This window comes from Ammospiza caudacuta, chromosome 21 (genome assembly GCF_027887145.1).
Source record: "Ammospiza caudacuta isolate bAmmCau1 chromosome 21, bAmmCau1.pri, whole genome shotgun sequence".
In the NCBI taxonomy this organism is placed as follows: Eukaryota; Metazoa; Chordata; class Aves; order Passeriformes; family Passerellidae; genus Ammospiza; species Ammospiza caudacuta.
Window position 1 is genome coordinate 11,476,466 of NC_080613.1, and position 16,460 is coordinate 11,492,925.

The 16,460-nt window shown below is 46.6% G+C and overlaps 1 protein-coding gene across 1 annotated transcript in view; it reads right to left on the reverse strand.

Moving 5' to 3' along the window:
* Positions 1-3,489: 3,489 nt before the first annotated feature.
* The window catches only part of DPP7 (dipeptidyl peptidase 7), a 44,962-nt gene continuing 31,991 nt past the window's right edge, over positions 3,490-16,460 (reverse strand). The window contains exons 7-13 of the mRNA XM_058818365.1: positions 9,555-9,721; positions 8,367-8,427; positions 6,442-6,560; positions 6,202-6,358; positions 5,821-5,885; positions 4,917-4,987; positions 3,490-3,834 (exon numbers count right to left, since the gene is read on the reverse strand). Of these exons, the coding sequence (XP_058674348.1) occupies positions 3,693-3,834; positions 4,917-4,987; positions 5,821-5,885; positions 6,202-6,358; positions 6,442-6,560; positions 8,367-8,427; positions 9,555-9,721 (782 nt within the window). The 3' untranslated portion in view covers positions 3,490-3,692. The remainder of the gene's footprint in view (positions 3,835-4,916; positions 4,988-5,820; positions 5,886-6,201; positions 6,359-6,441; positions 6,561-8,366; positions 8,428-9,554; positions 9,722-16,460) is intronic.

Sequence of the window (16,460 nt, forward strand, 5' to 3'; positions counted from 1 at the left end):
CATGTCCTGTCTTTTAGCTGAGCCTGTTGGTCCAGCTGATTTCTGTCTAGTTCCTCTTGGACCATGCAGTCTCCTCAAAATGTGGCTTTGCTGTCCTCAGCCTTTAAACCTGAGGTTCAGGTTGTTAGCTCTCACTCCCTTTGAGAACAAATGCTTGTTTCACATCCCTACGTCACTTGTGAAATGGCACAAACAAAACAATCTCAACCAAGCTCATCTATTCTTCCTGTTCTTCTGCAGAAGTCATTTTAATTGCTTGTTTATTTTTACTTCTTTAGCAAACTGTTGGGTCCGATCAGTCTCTGAGTTCCAGAGCCTATTTCTGTTCCATAGCGTGCTCCTCCAGGGCAACTCAAACTCAATTTGTGGTTTCTTGTTCCAAAGCTTGAACTGCTGTGTCTGTAATCCACTTTGGTGTTTCTACATACTGGGACACTTTTGGCTTAAGTGGAGTGTTGTGGGAAGGCTACCACTGAGATAGGGATTCTGTCCTTCACAATGGAAAGCCTTGGGCTTTCACTGAGAAACAGAGCTGGGCATGGGCAGACCCACAGAGAACTGGAGGGCTGTGGACTTGGGAGTCTCACAGTTGGGGCTTTGAGCCACAATTCAGGAAATACTGACCTGTATGCTCAAAAAAAAATCAGCAGATGGATGGGGCACAGTTACCATGTAATCCCTGAACTTTTGAAAGCTGAATTCTCATTACCGGTCTGTAGAAGCTGGCAGTTTTGCAGGACTTCATTTAACAGGATTTTCAGCATTCCATACCAAGCTCAGGTACAGCTCTGTTTACTCTGACAAATACACCTTGTTTCCTGTACCATGCCAGTGTGATGTTGGCAGTGATGATGGATGAAGAAAGGTTTTTGTAATAACGCATTTACAGTTTTGTGAATTTTTCCTGCACCTCAAGACTTTCCTCTTAGAAATAGCCCTGCAAGGGAATTCAGCCCCTGAGTGCCAGTGTCACACTCAGTATATTTAACAGGATCAGTAAAACTGACATGATGGGGTAGCTCCATGAAGCTTATTGCTTCAAGAGAAAGGGTTAAGATTTTTATGATTTTGGATTTGGGAAGGAAGACTTGGATTCTTTTGTTCTCTGAAATACTGCTGGAGATTGCTGTCCAAAGCAGGAAGCCTCTGTGTCTACTGGAGCCCAACCCTGAGTTCCTGTTCTGTATGATGTTCCCACCTTGGCTGCACTCTTTGTGTCAGTAAATGATGATAGAACAAATTGGGCCTTTGTTCAACAACCTCATTGGTGCAGGCCTTAAGCACAGGGTCTGCACCTGTGGTCTGGTCTGGGTCACTCACTGCTTTTATGCCATTTATCCTTGTGTGGCCCTGAAGTTCAACCAGGAGCAGCATTCCCATGATGCTCAAGAGAGGTGCTTTGGGGCTCTTCCCTTCAGCTCAGACAGTACCACACAGCAGGGTTTTCTTTTTACCTCCCATGCTTGCTTGCCAAAGGATTCAAAACATTATGGATGTTGGTGGCACTGGCTTCAGACTTCGGCCATGATTTCTTTTATGGTGCTGCTCATCTATCCTTAGATGTCCATGTCTATTACCTCTTTGCCATGGTATCTGAAAGCCTTTAGTTTATCCTTCCATATCAATCAAACTATGTGTATTCCTTTGGAATAAGAACTGTCTGTAAGAGGAAAATAAGACCTCAGTATAGTCCAGGAGAAGAGGATTAAAAAACTTGTCCTTCTAGAAGGTCAGCAGACACCCAGGCCTCCTTTCTCTTCAAAGCACAGACCCAGCCCTGATGACTGGAATAACTTGCAGTGACTTCCTGAAACACTTGACCCTGAACTTGGCTGTGTTCATACATTGCTGGGCTGATGATCACTGGGTACCTGCTTAAGGGTTTGAAAGGTGCTATTTGAAGGGAAATAAAAGCAGGATGCAATCCTTGCTCTCTCCTTTTTTTCCCCCTATTGTGTTAATCCTGAATAATGGCTGGGGCATAGCAAATCTGAATTCAGAAAAGTTGCAGGCTCTGAGCCCAAGAGAGGATGACCACTTCAGTAAGGCATACTTTATATAGCAGCAACAAAGCCAAAGCCTGACTTGAGCAGGAGCAAAAAGAACAGGGGTAGCTCTAAGCAGGACCCATGGAGGTTTTCATCAGCATGAACAGAGAGGATTCAGGTCGAGCTGAGGATGTAGTGCCACTGGTAGTCTTAGAGCGACTTTTGCAGGGACTGGAGTTTGACTAATCCAATCTTCCAAGTTGTCCTTCATTTACACGTATCTGAGAAAACTGATGAGCGGATCCATCTGTTCCTGCTCTCCTCAGCATCCCTGGCTGGAAGGACCAGAAGCTTTCGTCTTTTGTTAAGAACAGGGCAGAAGTGGTTGAAACAGATCTCAGCACCCAAATATTGTGAAACACTAGCATTGGCTCTGGGAGCCAGTCCTGCTGTGACCAGGGAGTGTGGCAAGGGGCTAGCAGCGGGCCTGTTAGCTAAAGGAGCGAGAAGTAAGAAGAAGCTGATAAGGAGCTTTCTCCAAGGCCATAACCAAGGAGATCGAGAGAAGAAAGAGCATTCTGCAGTTGGATGGGAAACAACTGGAAAGTGTATAAAAGATCAGCCATTTTCACTAATAAAGTGTTGCCAACTGTTGCCAACGGTTGCTAAGGGTTGACAACTGAGACTGAGACTGCTTGTGGTCTCTGCTTTAAAGTCGTGACCGCCTTGACTGCGACATTGGAGGGCCCAGCAGTGCAGAAAATGACACCAAGCACTACTGTGACTGTGCTGCACAAACAGTGAAAACCTCTGGGAACTCAGGAAACCTCTCCACTAACTCATGAAATCACTGTAAAGTAAAACCAACTGAGGCAGCCAGTTACTAGGAATTAGTATTTTGGCAGTTATGCTAGTAATTATTGGTGCTTAGTCAGTCTAGTAGCACCTGTTCGTGGGCAAAGATTCATCTGTGTGGGAAGGTGAGAAGGAACCTTTTTTATCTTCTTTGGTTATACTTCCAAGCCATGAAATTATATCACACCCTTTAATAAACTTTTATATCACAGACTTTAATATACTTGTAATTGATTTTAAAAAGCTCTGAAGATGTCTCAGTGGAAGAGTGCTTTACTGGTCACCAACACACAGCCCTTGAGTGACAACAGTGTAAATCTACATCTCAGCAACTGGAATCGCTCTGACAAGCTAAAACTAAAACAGCCCCACTCCACAGCTCTGGCTAAGACTGATAGTCTGGTTTAGATAACTGGTCACTAGTGGAGCTCACCGTGACCCTGTGTCAGTCATAATTATACCTCTGCTTTTCTACTAACCCTCTAGTATTTCCTTTTTCTCTAATAATAGTTTATTTTCAACCTTAAGGTGCTTCATGCAACCATCCTGTTCAGGGCTGTGATGGTTCTTGGACCTTCCAGGCATGCTTTCTGCTGCCCTTTGTAACAGTGCTCATTCTGAGCAGGCAAGTATGGAGACCAGAAAATGTGGTTTTAGCTTCTGTCAGTGATTTGGCCTTTTGTATTTCTTTTCATGCTCAATGAGGTGTAAGTGGGACACTTTGGAAAAGGGAGTTCCCACCATCATGGCAGAGGAGAGAACAGTGTCCCAGCCAGTACAGTAGAACCAGTGCAGCAGGCTCCTGTGTCCTGTGGTAGCTGCACGTAGGGGCTGCGGGGATGGAAGGGCTCAGGGCTGGCTGCCTTCTGCAGCTCCTGCGCGCTGCTCCTGCACCTGCTCCATGCCTGCAGATTTCACCCAGCTGCTGATGATCTTGGCTTCAAGCTTGCGCACCTCTGTGACGGATGGGGGGTCAGCTGGGTTGTGTCCCCTAAAAAGCAGAGGAAAGTAGACCAGTGTCAGTTACTGGACAGTTGGTACTTGCCTCCTTTACAGGCCAAGTCTGTGATTTTAGGGACAGAGAGAGATTGACTGGTTTGTGCTTCATATGTGTGCCCTGGAAACCAAGTTGCAGTGTCTGATCTCCAGTACAGCTGGGCAGCAGGCCCAAGCTGGCCCTTGCTGGCTGCTGCTCCCTCTGCTCCAGGCCTAAAGGCAGATAGCTAATGCCAGATGGCACTGGACTACTTCATGTGACTGATTGCTGCAGGCTGTCTCACACTTGTGTCACCCCGTGTGCAAGAACATGATCTAATGACAGTAGGTGAGCTGAGTGCCAAGTTGTGCACAGCTCAGCATCCCTGGAGGCTGAAAGAGGCCTGGGCTGGGGAAGAAGATCACTCTTCTACATTGGGCTGCAATAGCCTTGTACCCATCCTCTTTAGGTACTTGCCCTGTGCTAGGCGCTGGTAAGGCCACACTTCAAATCCTGAGGTCAGTTTTAGGTCCCCCTTGACAAACAGGACATGCAAGGGATGGAGAATGTCCAGGGAAGGGAATGGAGCTGGGGAAGGGTCTGGAGCACTGGGAATGGCTGAGGGAGCTGGGGGTCTCAGCCTGGAGAAAAGGAGGCTCAGGGGGGACCATCTCACTCTTTACAACTCCCTGACAGGAGATTGTAGCCCAGTGGGGGTCAGGCTCTGCTCTCAGGTAACAAGGGACAGGACAAGAGGAAACAGCCTCAAGTTGAACCAGGAGATGTTTAGACTGAAAAATAGGGAATTTTTTTTTATTGGAAAGGGTTGCAAAGTAATGGAACAGACTGCTCAGGGAAGTGTTGAATTCACCATCCCTGGAAGCATTCAAAAACTTGAAGATGTGACACTCGAGGACATGGTTTAGTCGTGAACATGGTGGTGATGTTGGGTGCATCTTAGAGATCTTTTCCAACCTCAACAACTCTTATGATTCTGTGATTCTAAAATATCTCCTGGTTGTTTGGGCTGTGGCTTGCTGAGATCAAATACCCAGGGAATCAGGATTTTGCTAGGCAAAGGAAAGTTTGGTACTTACCGGAGATCAAGGTGATGGGCACCTCCTTTAATGGTAAGTGCAATCAGTGAAGGGCTGAGACTGCTGTTTATCTGGGAGGAGAAGGAGCAAAGATCAGTTCTCACCAAGTTACTGGGCAGAACTGGACACGAGTTCTGAAAATTGGAACATGATCTGGGCAAGACTGAGGAAAAGCATGGGAAGACATCCTTGGTACAGCTGGTATCCACAGCTAACAGTCTGAATGAAGCAGATCACCTGTCCAAAATGAAAGGAATGTTTTCTGCAACTTGGGAACTTTCAGCTGATTCCAGTACAGGTACTGTACTGTACAGTACAGGAAGTTAGGTCTCCTTTGGATCCATGCACCGTAAGCAGCCTGTTTTTCGTGGGATCCCAAGCCAGCCTAAAACACTGAGCTTCTGTATTCAATCAGGAGCTCCACTAACACAAAATCCAGTCCTGGGTTTTTAAATTTTAGACTGGACACTGACAGCACTCTGAGGTTTTGTTGAATCTAAGACAAAACATGTAGTTTGCGTCGCTGCTCATAGCGTCCATCTGGTCTCACCAAGTGTGCTAAGACTAGAGAGAGCCAGGAGCACGTGGCTGGCATCACTGAAACTGCGTGTGAACACAGAAACACACCAGGTTGTGATTCAGACCCTGGGTGTGGGGTAAGGAAGGTCCTGCCGTGCCTGCACCAGTGAAGCCACATTTGTTCCATCAGTATTCCTGGCTGATGGACACTACTCAGTGTAGTGTCCCAAGAACCCTCAGTGGTTCAGTGGTTCATCATGAAACAGCTGCTTACAGAAACTCAGGTTAAAACTGAATTACCAGTGCTGCTCTGAAAGGGAGGGAGGGCAGTATGTTACCTGCAAAGGCTGCTCTGTGTTCAGGGTACAAGAATGCACAAGCTTACCCCACCTCCAGCCCATGGGTCCAAGTCTCCGTTTGAAAAAATGATGTTGCTCGCACTTTTCAGGTCTGAAATTCAGAGAGTTCATAATTGAGAGGTCTCCTTCCTGCCCAGTTATCCAAATGTGTTTGGCTATGGCAGCAAACATGCCAATAACAGAAAACATCAAATAACTGAACAAATTACTGGTAGTTTTTATGTTATCTTCTTCTCTACCAAAGAGATACAGAAAGGTCTGTTTGGCTCAAGTCAGCACAGAGCTGTGACTTTCTGCCAGGACTCATTAGTGTGCTGTGCCTGTCTTCATGGGGCTCAGCTGGACAGAGGGAAACAGGGAGACAGCTACAGGGTAACACAGAGGGACAAGTAATCACTACAACTCACCTTCCCCCCAAAAGTTTGTCCGCAGCCAGTGTGCTCGCGGCCTCACACGCCACTTGTTCCAACAGTAATGCTCACGCATAGCTTCAGTGAAGGGCATCTCAGGGAACATGTCCGTCACATTGTTACTGTTAAACGTTAGGTTGATCTCCGTACAAACCTAAGAGAAGTACAAGAGCTGCCATGGGGCAGGGGCATAGACAGGATAGCAGCTGAAACTTGCTGGAGTCTCTAACCTCTTACCTGGTAGTCCCAAGCCTCTGCATCTGAACCGATGCCACAGCCCGTGGGATCAGCACAGGACTGGTACAGCTGATATATGTTATAACACTGTGCCAAACCAGAGGAGTTGTAGAACACCCCTGCCAGGTGGGAACACAGCACAAAACCAGTCAGTAACTGCTGTCTCACCCATCATCTCCCACATTAAACTACATGGCCAAAACCAAGCCAATGGTTGTGTGAGTGTGCAAGGATGGGACAGAACTCACAGAGCCTGGAACTGTGCAAGGTTAAAATCCAGCTTTATGACAAAGCTTTCATATGGGGCTGACAAATTCCTTCAGATGACACAAACTTGGTTATTGTCCCCAGTTCAATGCAATATTGTCCTGTTTAGACAATTTCCTTTGTAATGGGTTAAAAGCCTAGCAGGCAAGCAGGGCTTCAGCTATGCCCAGTAGAGCAGGTCCCTGTGGCATCTTGCTCAGCTTACTCCTCTGATTTCTCAAGAAGAAAACTCCTTCCAAGCCATGTAATTCTGGCATTTTATTCAATTTCTTTTGAGGCTTTGGTTGCTAAATGTGGATCAAAATTCTGGCACCCTGAGCCCTGTGATGTTCAAAGAGATGTTGGGACACTAGTTTCCCTTATCATGAACCAAGCAAACCTGATGTGACAGCAGTACCATTTGAGACCTGATATGATGGATAAGTGCTAGTCTGGTTCTCTGCAGGTAGAGGAATGGATTCACATTAAGGAGATGGAGTATTATTGCCCTGGAAGCAATCAGTATCTCCATTCACATTGTCCCTATTCACCTGTTGCCAATTCTGCATCACAGCCCATGGCACTACACTCTACCTGGCAGGAGGTGGGCTGATGAAGCACATGTAGAAAAAAGTCTTTTTCTGTATGACACAGAGGGTCAAGTATGGAAGAAAGCCAGTCACCTAAAGTTATGGCGAATCATTCCTCTTGTATGATTAAACTCCACCAGGTGAATGCACCTGAGGAGACAGGGAGAGGCATGAGGTGCACCCCTAGAACTGGGAGGAAGAAATCCACCCTTGGCTTATTCATCTCAAAGAAACAAGACTACCACTCTTCCTCACAGAAGGAGTAGCATGTGAATACATTCAGTAGATCTGACAGGTTTGTCAAGATATTAGTGTTTTAAGAAAGCTTCTAGCTGCCAGCCAAATATCTTTAGCAGTGATTAAGGATTGGTATATTTCTGACTTGGAGCATGTACATCATTTGGAAAAAAAAAAAATTGGCTCCCAGTCATACTAAATTGCATTAAGTTTGGTAGAATTCCTTAATTTTTTTTTTTTTGGTGCCACTCAGAACCTGTTTTTCTGAATAATGACCAAGGTAGAACTTGTTTTTAATAAGCAACTTGAGAGATTTTATGAGGAACTCTTCAAAAGTTCTTTGAATTTTATCTCTATTAATAATTTCCTTACAAACGCTGCTGGCTGACAAAATAAGTGTTCACACAGATAAATGTATATGTGTGTATACAAGATGTATTTAAGATTGCCTTGCCCCTGGATTAAGACCACAGGACTTTTTCTCAACAAGGAGACCAGAAAACTTCCTTCAGTGAATGTGCACGGAGCCCATGACTGCTGGAGCCAGAGTATGGGTAAACTTCTACAAAAGAACTTAGATTCTCAGAAGTCCACATCGCATGGACAGACAACAGGCTATGGGGCTTCAATGCCTGAGAAACATGACAAGAATAAGTTGGGAAAGGTGAGAGAATGAGCCTATGGGCCACTGTGGGACATCCCAACAGACAAAATCAACAGGAGGCAAAATGTCCCAGAGAGAGATCAGAGTCATACTAGCTCCCCTGACACAGCAATGTGACAGGTCTGCTGATAGGTGCTTCTAGAACACGTGGTGGTACATAAAAGATTAAACTGATAATATTAACTCACCAACAAGAGCAGACAAGCCTTCAATTGGGTCTTTATGGGCAATAATTTGTTCACAGCCAACCTGGGTAAGACACATTACAGGCAAACGGCAGACAGAACAGTTACCAGTTGCTTTGTGGAAGGGCTAAGCTGGAAGATTCATTAAAATTATTATTTACATATTTTATGGTTCAGTAGTTTTCCAAAGGCCTAATGCAACAGGTCTGGAAGTTTTTAGCTTCTTCCCCTGTAGCAACAAAATACATAGAAGCAATGAGGCAGGACAAAGGCAGACAGTTCCTTCACCAAGTTAGGGAGCTGTGGAGGAGCCACAGTGGTACACAACAGTTCCTCCTACAATCAGAATATTTTAGTGTCCTTTTCAGGGATTGAGGGGAATGTGCAGACTAATTATTTCCATTCTAGAGGTCATTAAACAGACCCTAGAAGGAAACTGTATGCCTGGTGGAGCCAGAGGCAGCATGTCCAGAGTTCCAGTGCAGAAGAGCCTGTGAGACGTCTTGCACAGTGTGCTCCAGGTAGGACAAGAACCCTAAATGCCACAAAGCCAGAGGCAAAGGAAGTCGCATGGGCTTGACAACACACCAGAAGACAACGAGAATTGCAACAGCCTCTGGTTGATCTGGGATCAAAGCTGGTACCTTTCAAAAGCAGCTGGTGTCTTAGAGGTCTTTGTAAACCCTTGAGAACTTGGCCCTTTTCCCACACTTTGCCATCTATGATTCTCTTGAAAGTTCACCCATTTCCCAGCCCCCATAGCAGCAGGTATTTTTCTGCATTATACCTGAGGTATGTCAGCTTCCTGGATAATACTTTCAAAAGAGCCTGATTTTCACATCTTCATCCTTACCCACCAAGAAAAATACATCTCTGAAAGCATGTTGAGATGGGCTACAACAGAACTACTTTTTTTCTTTTTTTAAAGCTGCAAGCTTTTAGTATTTAAAAGCTGAAGTCAACAAGCTTGCACAGGTGTTTGTGTCCAAGGTAAAGGCAGAGCAGAATAGGAGTGACTCCAGCAAACCTCTCAGCAGTCACCATCACAGAGAAGTTTCAATTATGTAGATTTACTGTCAGACTGGAAGGGCTGCAACATCCACCACTACTGGTCACCCTGTGACCAACACCAATGGTGTCTGCCTGACAGTGTCCTAAGCTCCACTCACCCACTCACACCAATGTCCTCACCTTCACTGGATTGGCAGGGAGGTCACCCATGAAGTCGGTTTTGTATGGATAGTCCATCATGGCCATCATGGTGAAGGCATTTCTAGCAAAACCAAACAGCTGGTAAACATCCTCCTTGTTAGAGATCTTATTGCATGTGGCCATTTTGCGGCTGATCTCATCATAGGCTGCAAAAGAAAGGAAAATAAAAGACGCAAACTTCAACAAAGGAAAGTAATACCAAGCTTCAGCATCTCATTTCACTCAGGAGTAAGAAAATGCTGTAACATAAGAGGAGGTTTTTAGGGGAAAGGACACATTGCATCTAAATTTACACCCATTAACAGAACATTCAGGCATAGCTTCCCTGAGCAGTGTCACAACCTTGTGTGGCCCTAAGCCCAAGCTCTGCCCCTCATGGAGCTCCCTGGGGAGCCTGGAGGAATCAGCACCTGCCAGGACAGAATTGGTCCCAGCTGAAACAATGAGCAGAGCAGCTTGGTACATTTAGGAACCAATGAGATTCAAAAGCTGGAAAAACTGACAGAGAGAAGAAAAAAAACAACTAATTTTTTTTTTTTTTAAACAAAACGAAAATCCCAATCCCAAAAAAACAAACACCACCACCACCCCCAGGGAAAAAAAAAAGAAAATAAAGTGCAGCTTCCTGGGAGGAGGGTGTATCTACAGTAAGAACTGCCAGATGAGAACAGTCCTCACAAAGGATTCTCAAGATTCTCAAGATCTCAAGACATGCCTTCAAACATCAGTGGGATGCAGAGGTCAGCTGGAGTCAGGAAATACATCTTTAAAGACATTCCTTCAAGATGTACCCATACACCTTTGCTTTTCTGCTGCAGAAAGCTGCTCCCTTCATTTTCATCCTCCACATTTTGGAGTCACAGATCCTGTCCCCATCCTGTTCTACAGCTGACCACTAGAGCATGGCTGTTTTTGCTTGGAAACCCACGGCCTGGGACCTGACTCTGGATACACACTTGAGGGCTGAAGCCTTAAATATGACCACCTTACACCCAGCTGCAGGAAGCATTGCCCCAGGCAGAGCTCAAAGAGCTTGACTGGTTAACAGTAGCATTCTTCTTGCTGTTACCCAAAGCTAAAAGGATCCCTTGGGCTCCTCTGGCAGTTCCAGGACCAGCAGCAGCTGGGAGGCACACAGCTCCTGACACACAGCATGACAGACCAGGGCTCAAGACAGACCCAGAAGCCACTACATCTGTCCCAACACCACATACGGCTTCCAGGAGATGCTGCATCAGCCCATGGCATCTGGTCCAGCCTACTTAGGAGCCATTGCAGAGGTCTTCACCAGTCTATCCTAACTGTCCAAGACTAGAGATGGAAGGGACTTGGATGATTGCTTCAGGACCTAGACTGCCCTCCACATATTTCTCAGATGTGTCCAGTGAGCTGAGTCATGCAGCTGTCATACCCACCTGAACAGCTTTTCATGGTGTGGATATTAAGGACAAGTACCTGGTGAAACATGGCTTTACTAAGTATAAATACTATGCAAGTGGTTTATATCTGCAAGTGGTTTTGCACTTTGGTGCAAAAAAATGATTTCATTAACACTGTGCAAAGCTCCTGTCATGGTTTGACACTGGCACAATGCCAGTGCCCCCATGAAAATACACTTCCCCTGTATCTGCTGTGAGATGTGACCAGGAATAAGCAAAGCAGGCTCCCACTTAGAAATAAAGAAGACTTTATTAACTAAACTACAAGAAAAAAAAAGGAAACACACAAGGAAAATGAAAACCTTACAAATCCATCTCCCCTTCTCCCCCACCAAATTTCCAATATAATACATTCCCCAAATCACCAACTCTCGATCCGGCACCACCCTTCAGACAATCAATCTTCAGTTCATCAAGAGGAGAGGAGTCCTTCTTGTGCCATGGTGACCTTTTCCTTTCATGTCCAGTGCTCTCACCATTGAACATGGACCAGAGTTGCTTTTAGGGTTGTCTTTTAAGGATGCCTTGTCCCATTCCAAAAAGGGCACAGTCTCTCCTTCGGGACACCTGTCCCCCCCCCAATTTTTTCACCCCCTGGAGCCGAGGGGCACCAACACTGAACCCTCTTGCTTCTGGGGCATTGCCCTCCCTGGAATACAGTCTCTGTATCACAAAGAAACGTGGTTCTGTCCATGGCTATACAAAAAGAGTCCAGCAAAAATGCCACTCCATCATCTCTTCCACCCAAGGTTCTTCTCTATTGACATCTCGCCCTTGCCCAGACCTTCAACACTTGCCCATTCCTTCTTCATCTTCCACTCTTATCTCTCTTCTAGGAACAGTTAATGTTCTGTAAAGTTTTCATTGCCCACAAAGGGTTAAAAGCTCCTACAAGCGGCCAGCCAGACTTCTCTTCTCCCCCACTGCCCCTTCACCGCTGTGCCTGCAGCACATGATATCAAATTCCAAGATAACAGTCCCAGGCACGGCTCCCTCCCTCTCCCTCTCTCTCTCTGTCTCCCGGGGAAGAGGTGGCGGGGGCTGCCCAGTGCCTCCTGGTACTTCTCTCTTCCACCCTTCCACCCGCGGGGGGGGGGCAGGCCCACCTCTCCCCGGCCGCTTTCCCCTCCCCAGCCAGCAGCTGGGCCGGGAGAGAGCGGGAGAGAGATCCGAACCCTTCCTGCCGGAAATCCAAAGAGAGCCTCCCAGGGGAGAGCTGTACTTTTAACCCCCCCGTGTTCTCAGAGGCGGATCCAATGCCCCAGTGGCCAAACCAGGTGCCAGGATTAAAATCTGAGCACCCACTGGCCTGACCACAGCATCTCAGAAAACCTATTTCCTGTCAAACCACCACAGCCCCACAGAGCTACTTATGTGTGCTGTTACATTTTATTTAAATGATATGCTCTTTCTCACCCCTCAAAAATGTACCCTTTATTCCAAGCCTGTCATCCTCCCCTGAAGTATCATGTATCTGTAATCTCATTGGCCAAAGTCTTATTCCACACCCACCTTGAATCTCCCTGTTAAGCTGTGTGAGGGAGACCAGGCTCTCTTTTGGCCCTTTTCTCCCTAGGCTGCCCCTCTCTCCCCCTTTCCCCCTTCTCCTTCAGAAACCATGCTGCTCCTGGGGGTAGGACCCCCAATAAAACCTCATCAAATTAGCACCCTCAGAAGCTGCGTGGAGTCTCCTTGCCTGCCTGCTGTTACCAGTGAACATATGGCTTAGGGGTCCCCCGGGGACTTCCCAGGGACCACAAATGAACAGCAACAATGGCACCCAACATGAGGCTCGAGCACCGACAACCCTAAGATGAAAATGGACCTCCATCACCCCACAGGCACAGCGCAGAACCCTGCAGAACACCACTTCAGCACCGCCTTTGGCACTGTGGGGTGGCTACGCTGGGCTGCAGTTACGCCTCTACCACTACGCAGAGGCCCCGTGAGACACCATGCCACCATCCCACCACCACCAGCCAGTGCAGCCCAGGCACCCAGAGAAGCCACATGGAGTGCATCCTGCCTGCCTCTCACAGCATGGTCATTGTGGTGGCAGGGCTGAGCCTGCTGCCCCCTGCCCGGAGTGGATGGGCTGTGCAGACCACCAAACCTGAGCCCTGAACCACAGCAGTGGTGAAAGAAGGCACCAAAGCCCACCAGTTTCTGCAGGGGAGCCACCAGACGAGGAAGCAGATTTCAGCTTTGCCTGAGCCCCATATTCCCCAAAACGGCTTTTGTCAGTTCCGTGACCTCCTTCCTCAGTCTTACTCTCTTCCCCCGTCACTGTTCCTTCTTCCTAATTCCATCCCTAATACACCTTCCCCTAAACAAATCCCTGGGAATACACTCCATTCTGCTAAGCCCGGCACAGCAACCACACGGCTAAGCCGCAACATGGCTACGACCCTGTATGCTGTGGCTGCATGGCCTAGAGTTCCAACATAGCCATGACCATGTGTCAGCCAAGATTGCTTCAGCCACATGGCATGGCACCATTTTCTAATTCTCCTCCCCAAGATCCCTTTCTTCCCGCTTTTTCTCCCCCATACTCCGCCCCTTCCCTGTCTCTCATGAACCAACCCCCCCTTCAACTCCTAGTTCCCACATTCCACCTTCCAAATCCCACAGGGTAGGAGCTGGAAGGAGACGAAGCTAAGAAACCAAAACCCAAAGCTTAAGTAATTTTGTAATACCAGTTTTAACAACCTTGTATAATATCATTGAATTGAAAATTCTACTTTATGATCTCCTTCTCCTATTACTCCAAGAGCAGGATAATATCCTTCTCTGCAATCCATACCCCTTTTTTCCTTATTTTGGGTAGTTCACTGGGAGCAAACCGCTTGAAGGCGCAGGGTACCCTGAAAAGGTTTTTCTTTCCCGGAGTCCCAGGCTCCCCGTAACCTCCCCAATTCTCAATCCCTATCCACTTGAGCTGAAAAGAGCTCGTCAGCTAGAACTTTTTATCCTAAAACCCTGTAACCTTTTTATTATTATTATCCAATACCTGTCTTCTCTCCATTTCCCTTCTGTTCCCATGAAGTAGTTTTAACAATTATGCTTTTCTAGTTTAAATGTGTATTCATACTGCAGATTGTCCTGTTTTCAGTTTTAGAAAGCAGAGGCCTGTCAGGTCACAAGGGTAGATCCAATGAGAAGCAATTTTCGATTGCTTCTTTAATAGCGAGTGTTCAGATAGTATTAGACTGCTGAATCAAAATTGCTGTTAGGTTTATGCTGTCCTCGGTAGGTTCTGAGGCTGAATCTCAGAACCTAAATGAACAACCTAAAATGGTGTCTGGGAAAGTATTTTGATGGTTTTTATGGTGAATGCTCCCTGAGTATAGGTATTAGCTGATGCCAAATCTCTTTTTTTTCTTTTTGTTTTTCTTTTAAAGACCTAAAACCGGGGAGTCTTCTGGGTTAAACCAGTTGGAAGGTGAAAGAATCAGTAAAGCTCAGATCAAAGGGTGAGAATCTGAGGCCGCAAACCTGCCTGGAGTCCAGGGAGGCTCCACATGATTCCCTGTCCCTGAGAGGGGGAGCAGACGTTGGCGCCTCAGACTAAAAGGGGCTGCTGTGGTGGTCCAAAAAGCCAATTAGAAAAAGTGACACTATTAGGCCAGTCACGCTGAAAAGGCCAATCCCAAAACTCTCATATGAGCTTAGTGCCAAAGGCAGAAGCTATTTAAGCAATCACCCATATGGACCCACATAACCTGTTTATTACAACTAAATGCTCATTTTATCTTTGTGCCGTGTTAAAATAACTCTACCTTGCCTTTTACCAATCTCCTTACTATTCCAGAAAAATAAAAAAGGTTACTCCCCACCAAACTATTTAGCACCCTTTCAGAACTGAACACTACCTACCACCAAAGGCAAACATCAAGTCAAATGGACTGTTTAAAACATAATCCTCACTGCAATTGTATTTATTTTTATGCTTGTCGTGGTTTGACCGGAAATGGGACATCTGGGATATGTTGTTTTGCTGTGGCTACCAATGGGTGTTCAGATTTTAAGATGAGCACCTGGTTTGACCAGTGGGGCATTGGATCCGCCTCTTGAGACTACAAACCCAAGGAGTTAAAAGCAGGGCTCTTTTCTTTCAGAGCTCTCTTTTGATTTCTGGCGGGAAGGAGTTGGGTCTCTCCCCCGGCCCAGTTGCTGGCTGGGCTGGGGGAGGGGAAAGCCACGTGGCCCATCTAGGGTAGGCCCGGATTCGGTGGAAGGGTGGGGGAGCATCGAGCGACCTGTCTACCACCCCCCCCTTTTTGGAGACTGAGAGAATGCAGCCTGTGCTGTTATCTTGAAACTCGATATCATGTGCTGGCAGCACGGCTGGGAGGAGAAGGGGGGGGGCTGCGAGCAGCCCAGCAGCCTGAGAGAGCCTTTAACCCTTGTGGATAATGAGAACTTCACGGAACACTACCTTTCCTAGGAAAGGGATAAGAGTGGAAGATGAAGGAAGAAACAGGCCAGTAAGGGGGTCTGGCAAAGAGAAAGAGAGATGTTGAAGGAATGGGGGAAGATGGAGTGGCAACTTTGCTGGACTCTTTTGTTGTAGATCCATGGACTGTTTCCTGGTGATACAGAGGCTGCATTGCAGGGGGAAGCGGAGGCTTGGAGCCAGGAGAGTTTGGTGTTGAGACCCCTCGGCCCCAGGGGGTATAGAAGAGATGGGGGGGACAAAGGTCCCAGAGATGAGACTGTGCTCTGCTTGGAACGAGACGAGGCACCGTTAAAAAGGCCCACCCTGAAAGCAGGCCTCTGTTCCATCCCATGCCTGGTGGTGAGAGCACCTTGGCATGGAAAGGAGATGTCACAAGATAGCAGGACTCCGGGCGGTGCTAATTGTGACAAGAAGTCCGTGGTACAAGGAAGGACTCCGTCTACTCTTCATAAGCTGAAGATTTGATTTTCTAAAGGGTGGTGCCAGACCGAGTGTGGATAATTTTGGGAAATGAATTGTACTGGGATCTGGAGGAGGAGGGGGAAGTGTTTCTGTGTAGTTTTCATTCTTCTTGTGATTTTTTGTTTTTTTGTGTGTGTGTGTAGTTTAGTAATTGTGTTTAGTTTAGTAATTGTGTGTAGTTTAGTTAATAAACTTTTCTTTAAGTTGGAGCCTGCTTTGCTTATTCCTGCTCACATCTCACAGCAGATATCAGGTAGAGGGTAGACTCATGGGGGCTCTGGCTTTGCCAGGCCCAAACCATAACAATGCCGCAAAATGGTGTAATTACTGCTTCATTTTTAAATCGTTAATTGTCATATTTCTCTTAATCTTTTCTTTCTAAAAAAAAAGGGTGAACTGTGGTGTTACATTTTATTCAAATGGTATGCTCTGTCTCACCCCTCGAAAATGTACCGTTTATTCCAAGCCTGTCATCCTCCCAAGTATAATGTATCTGTAATCCCATTGGCCAAAGTCTTATTCCAC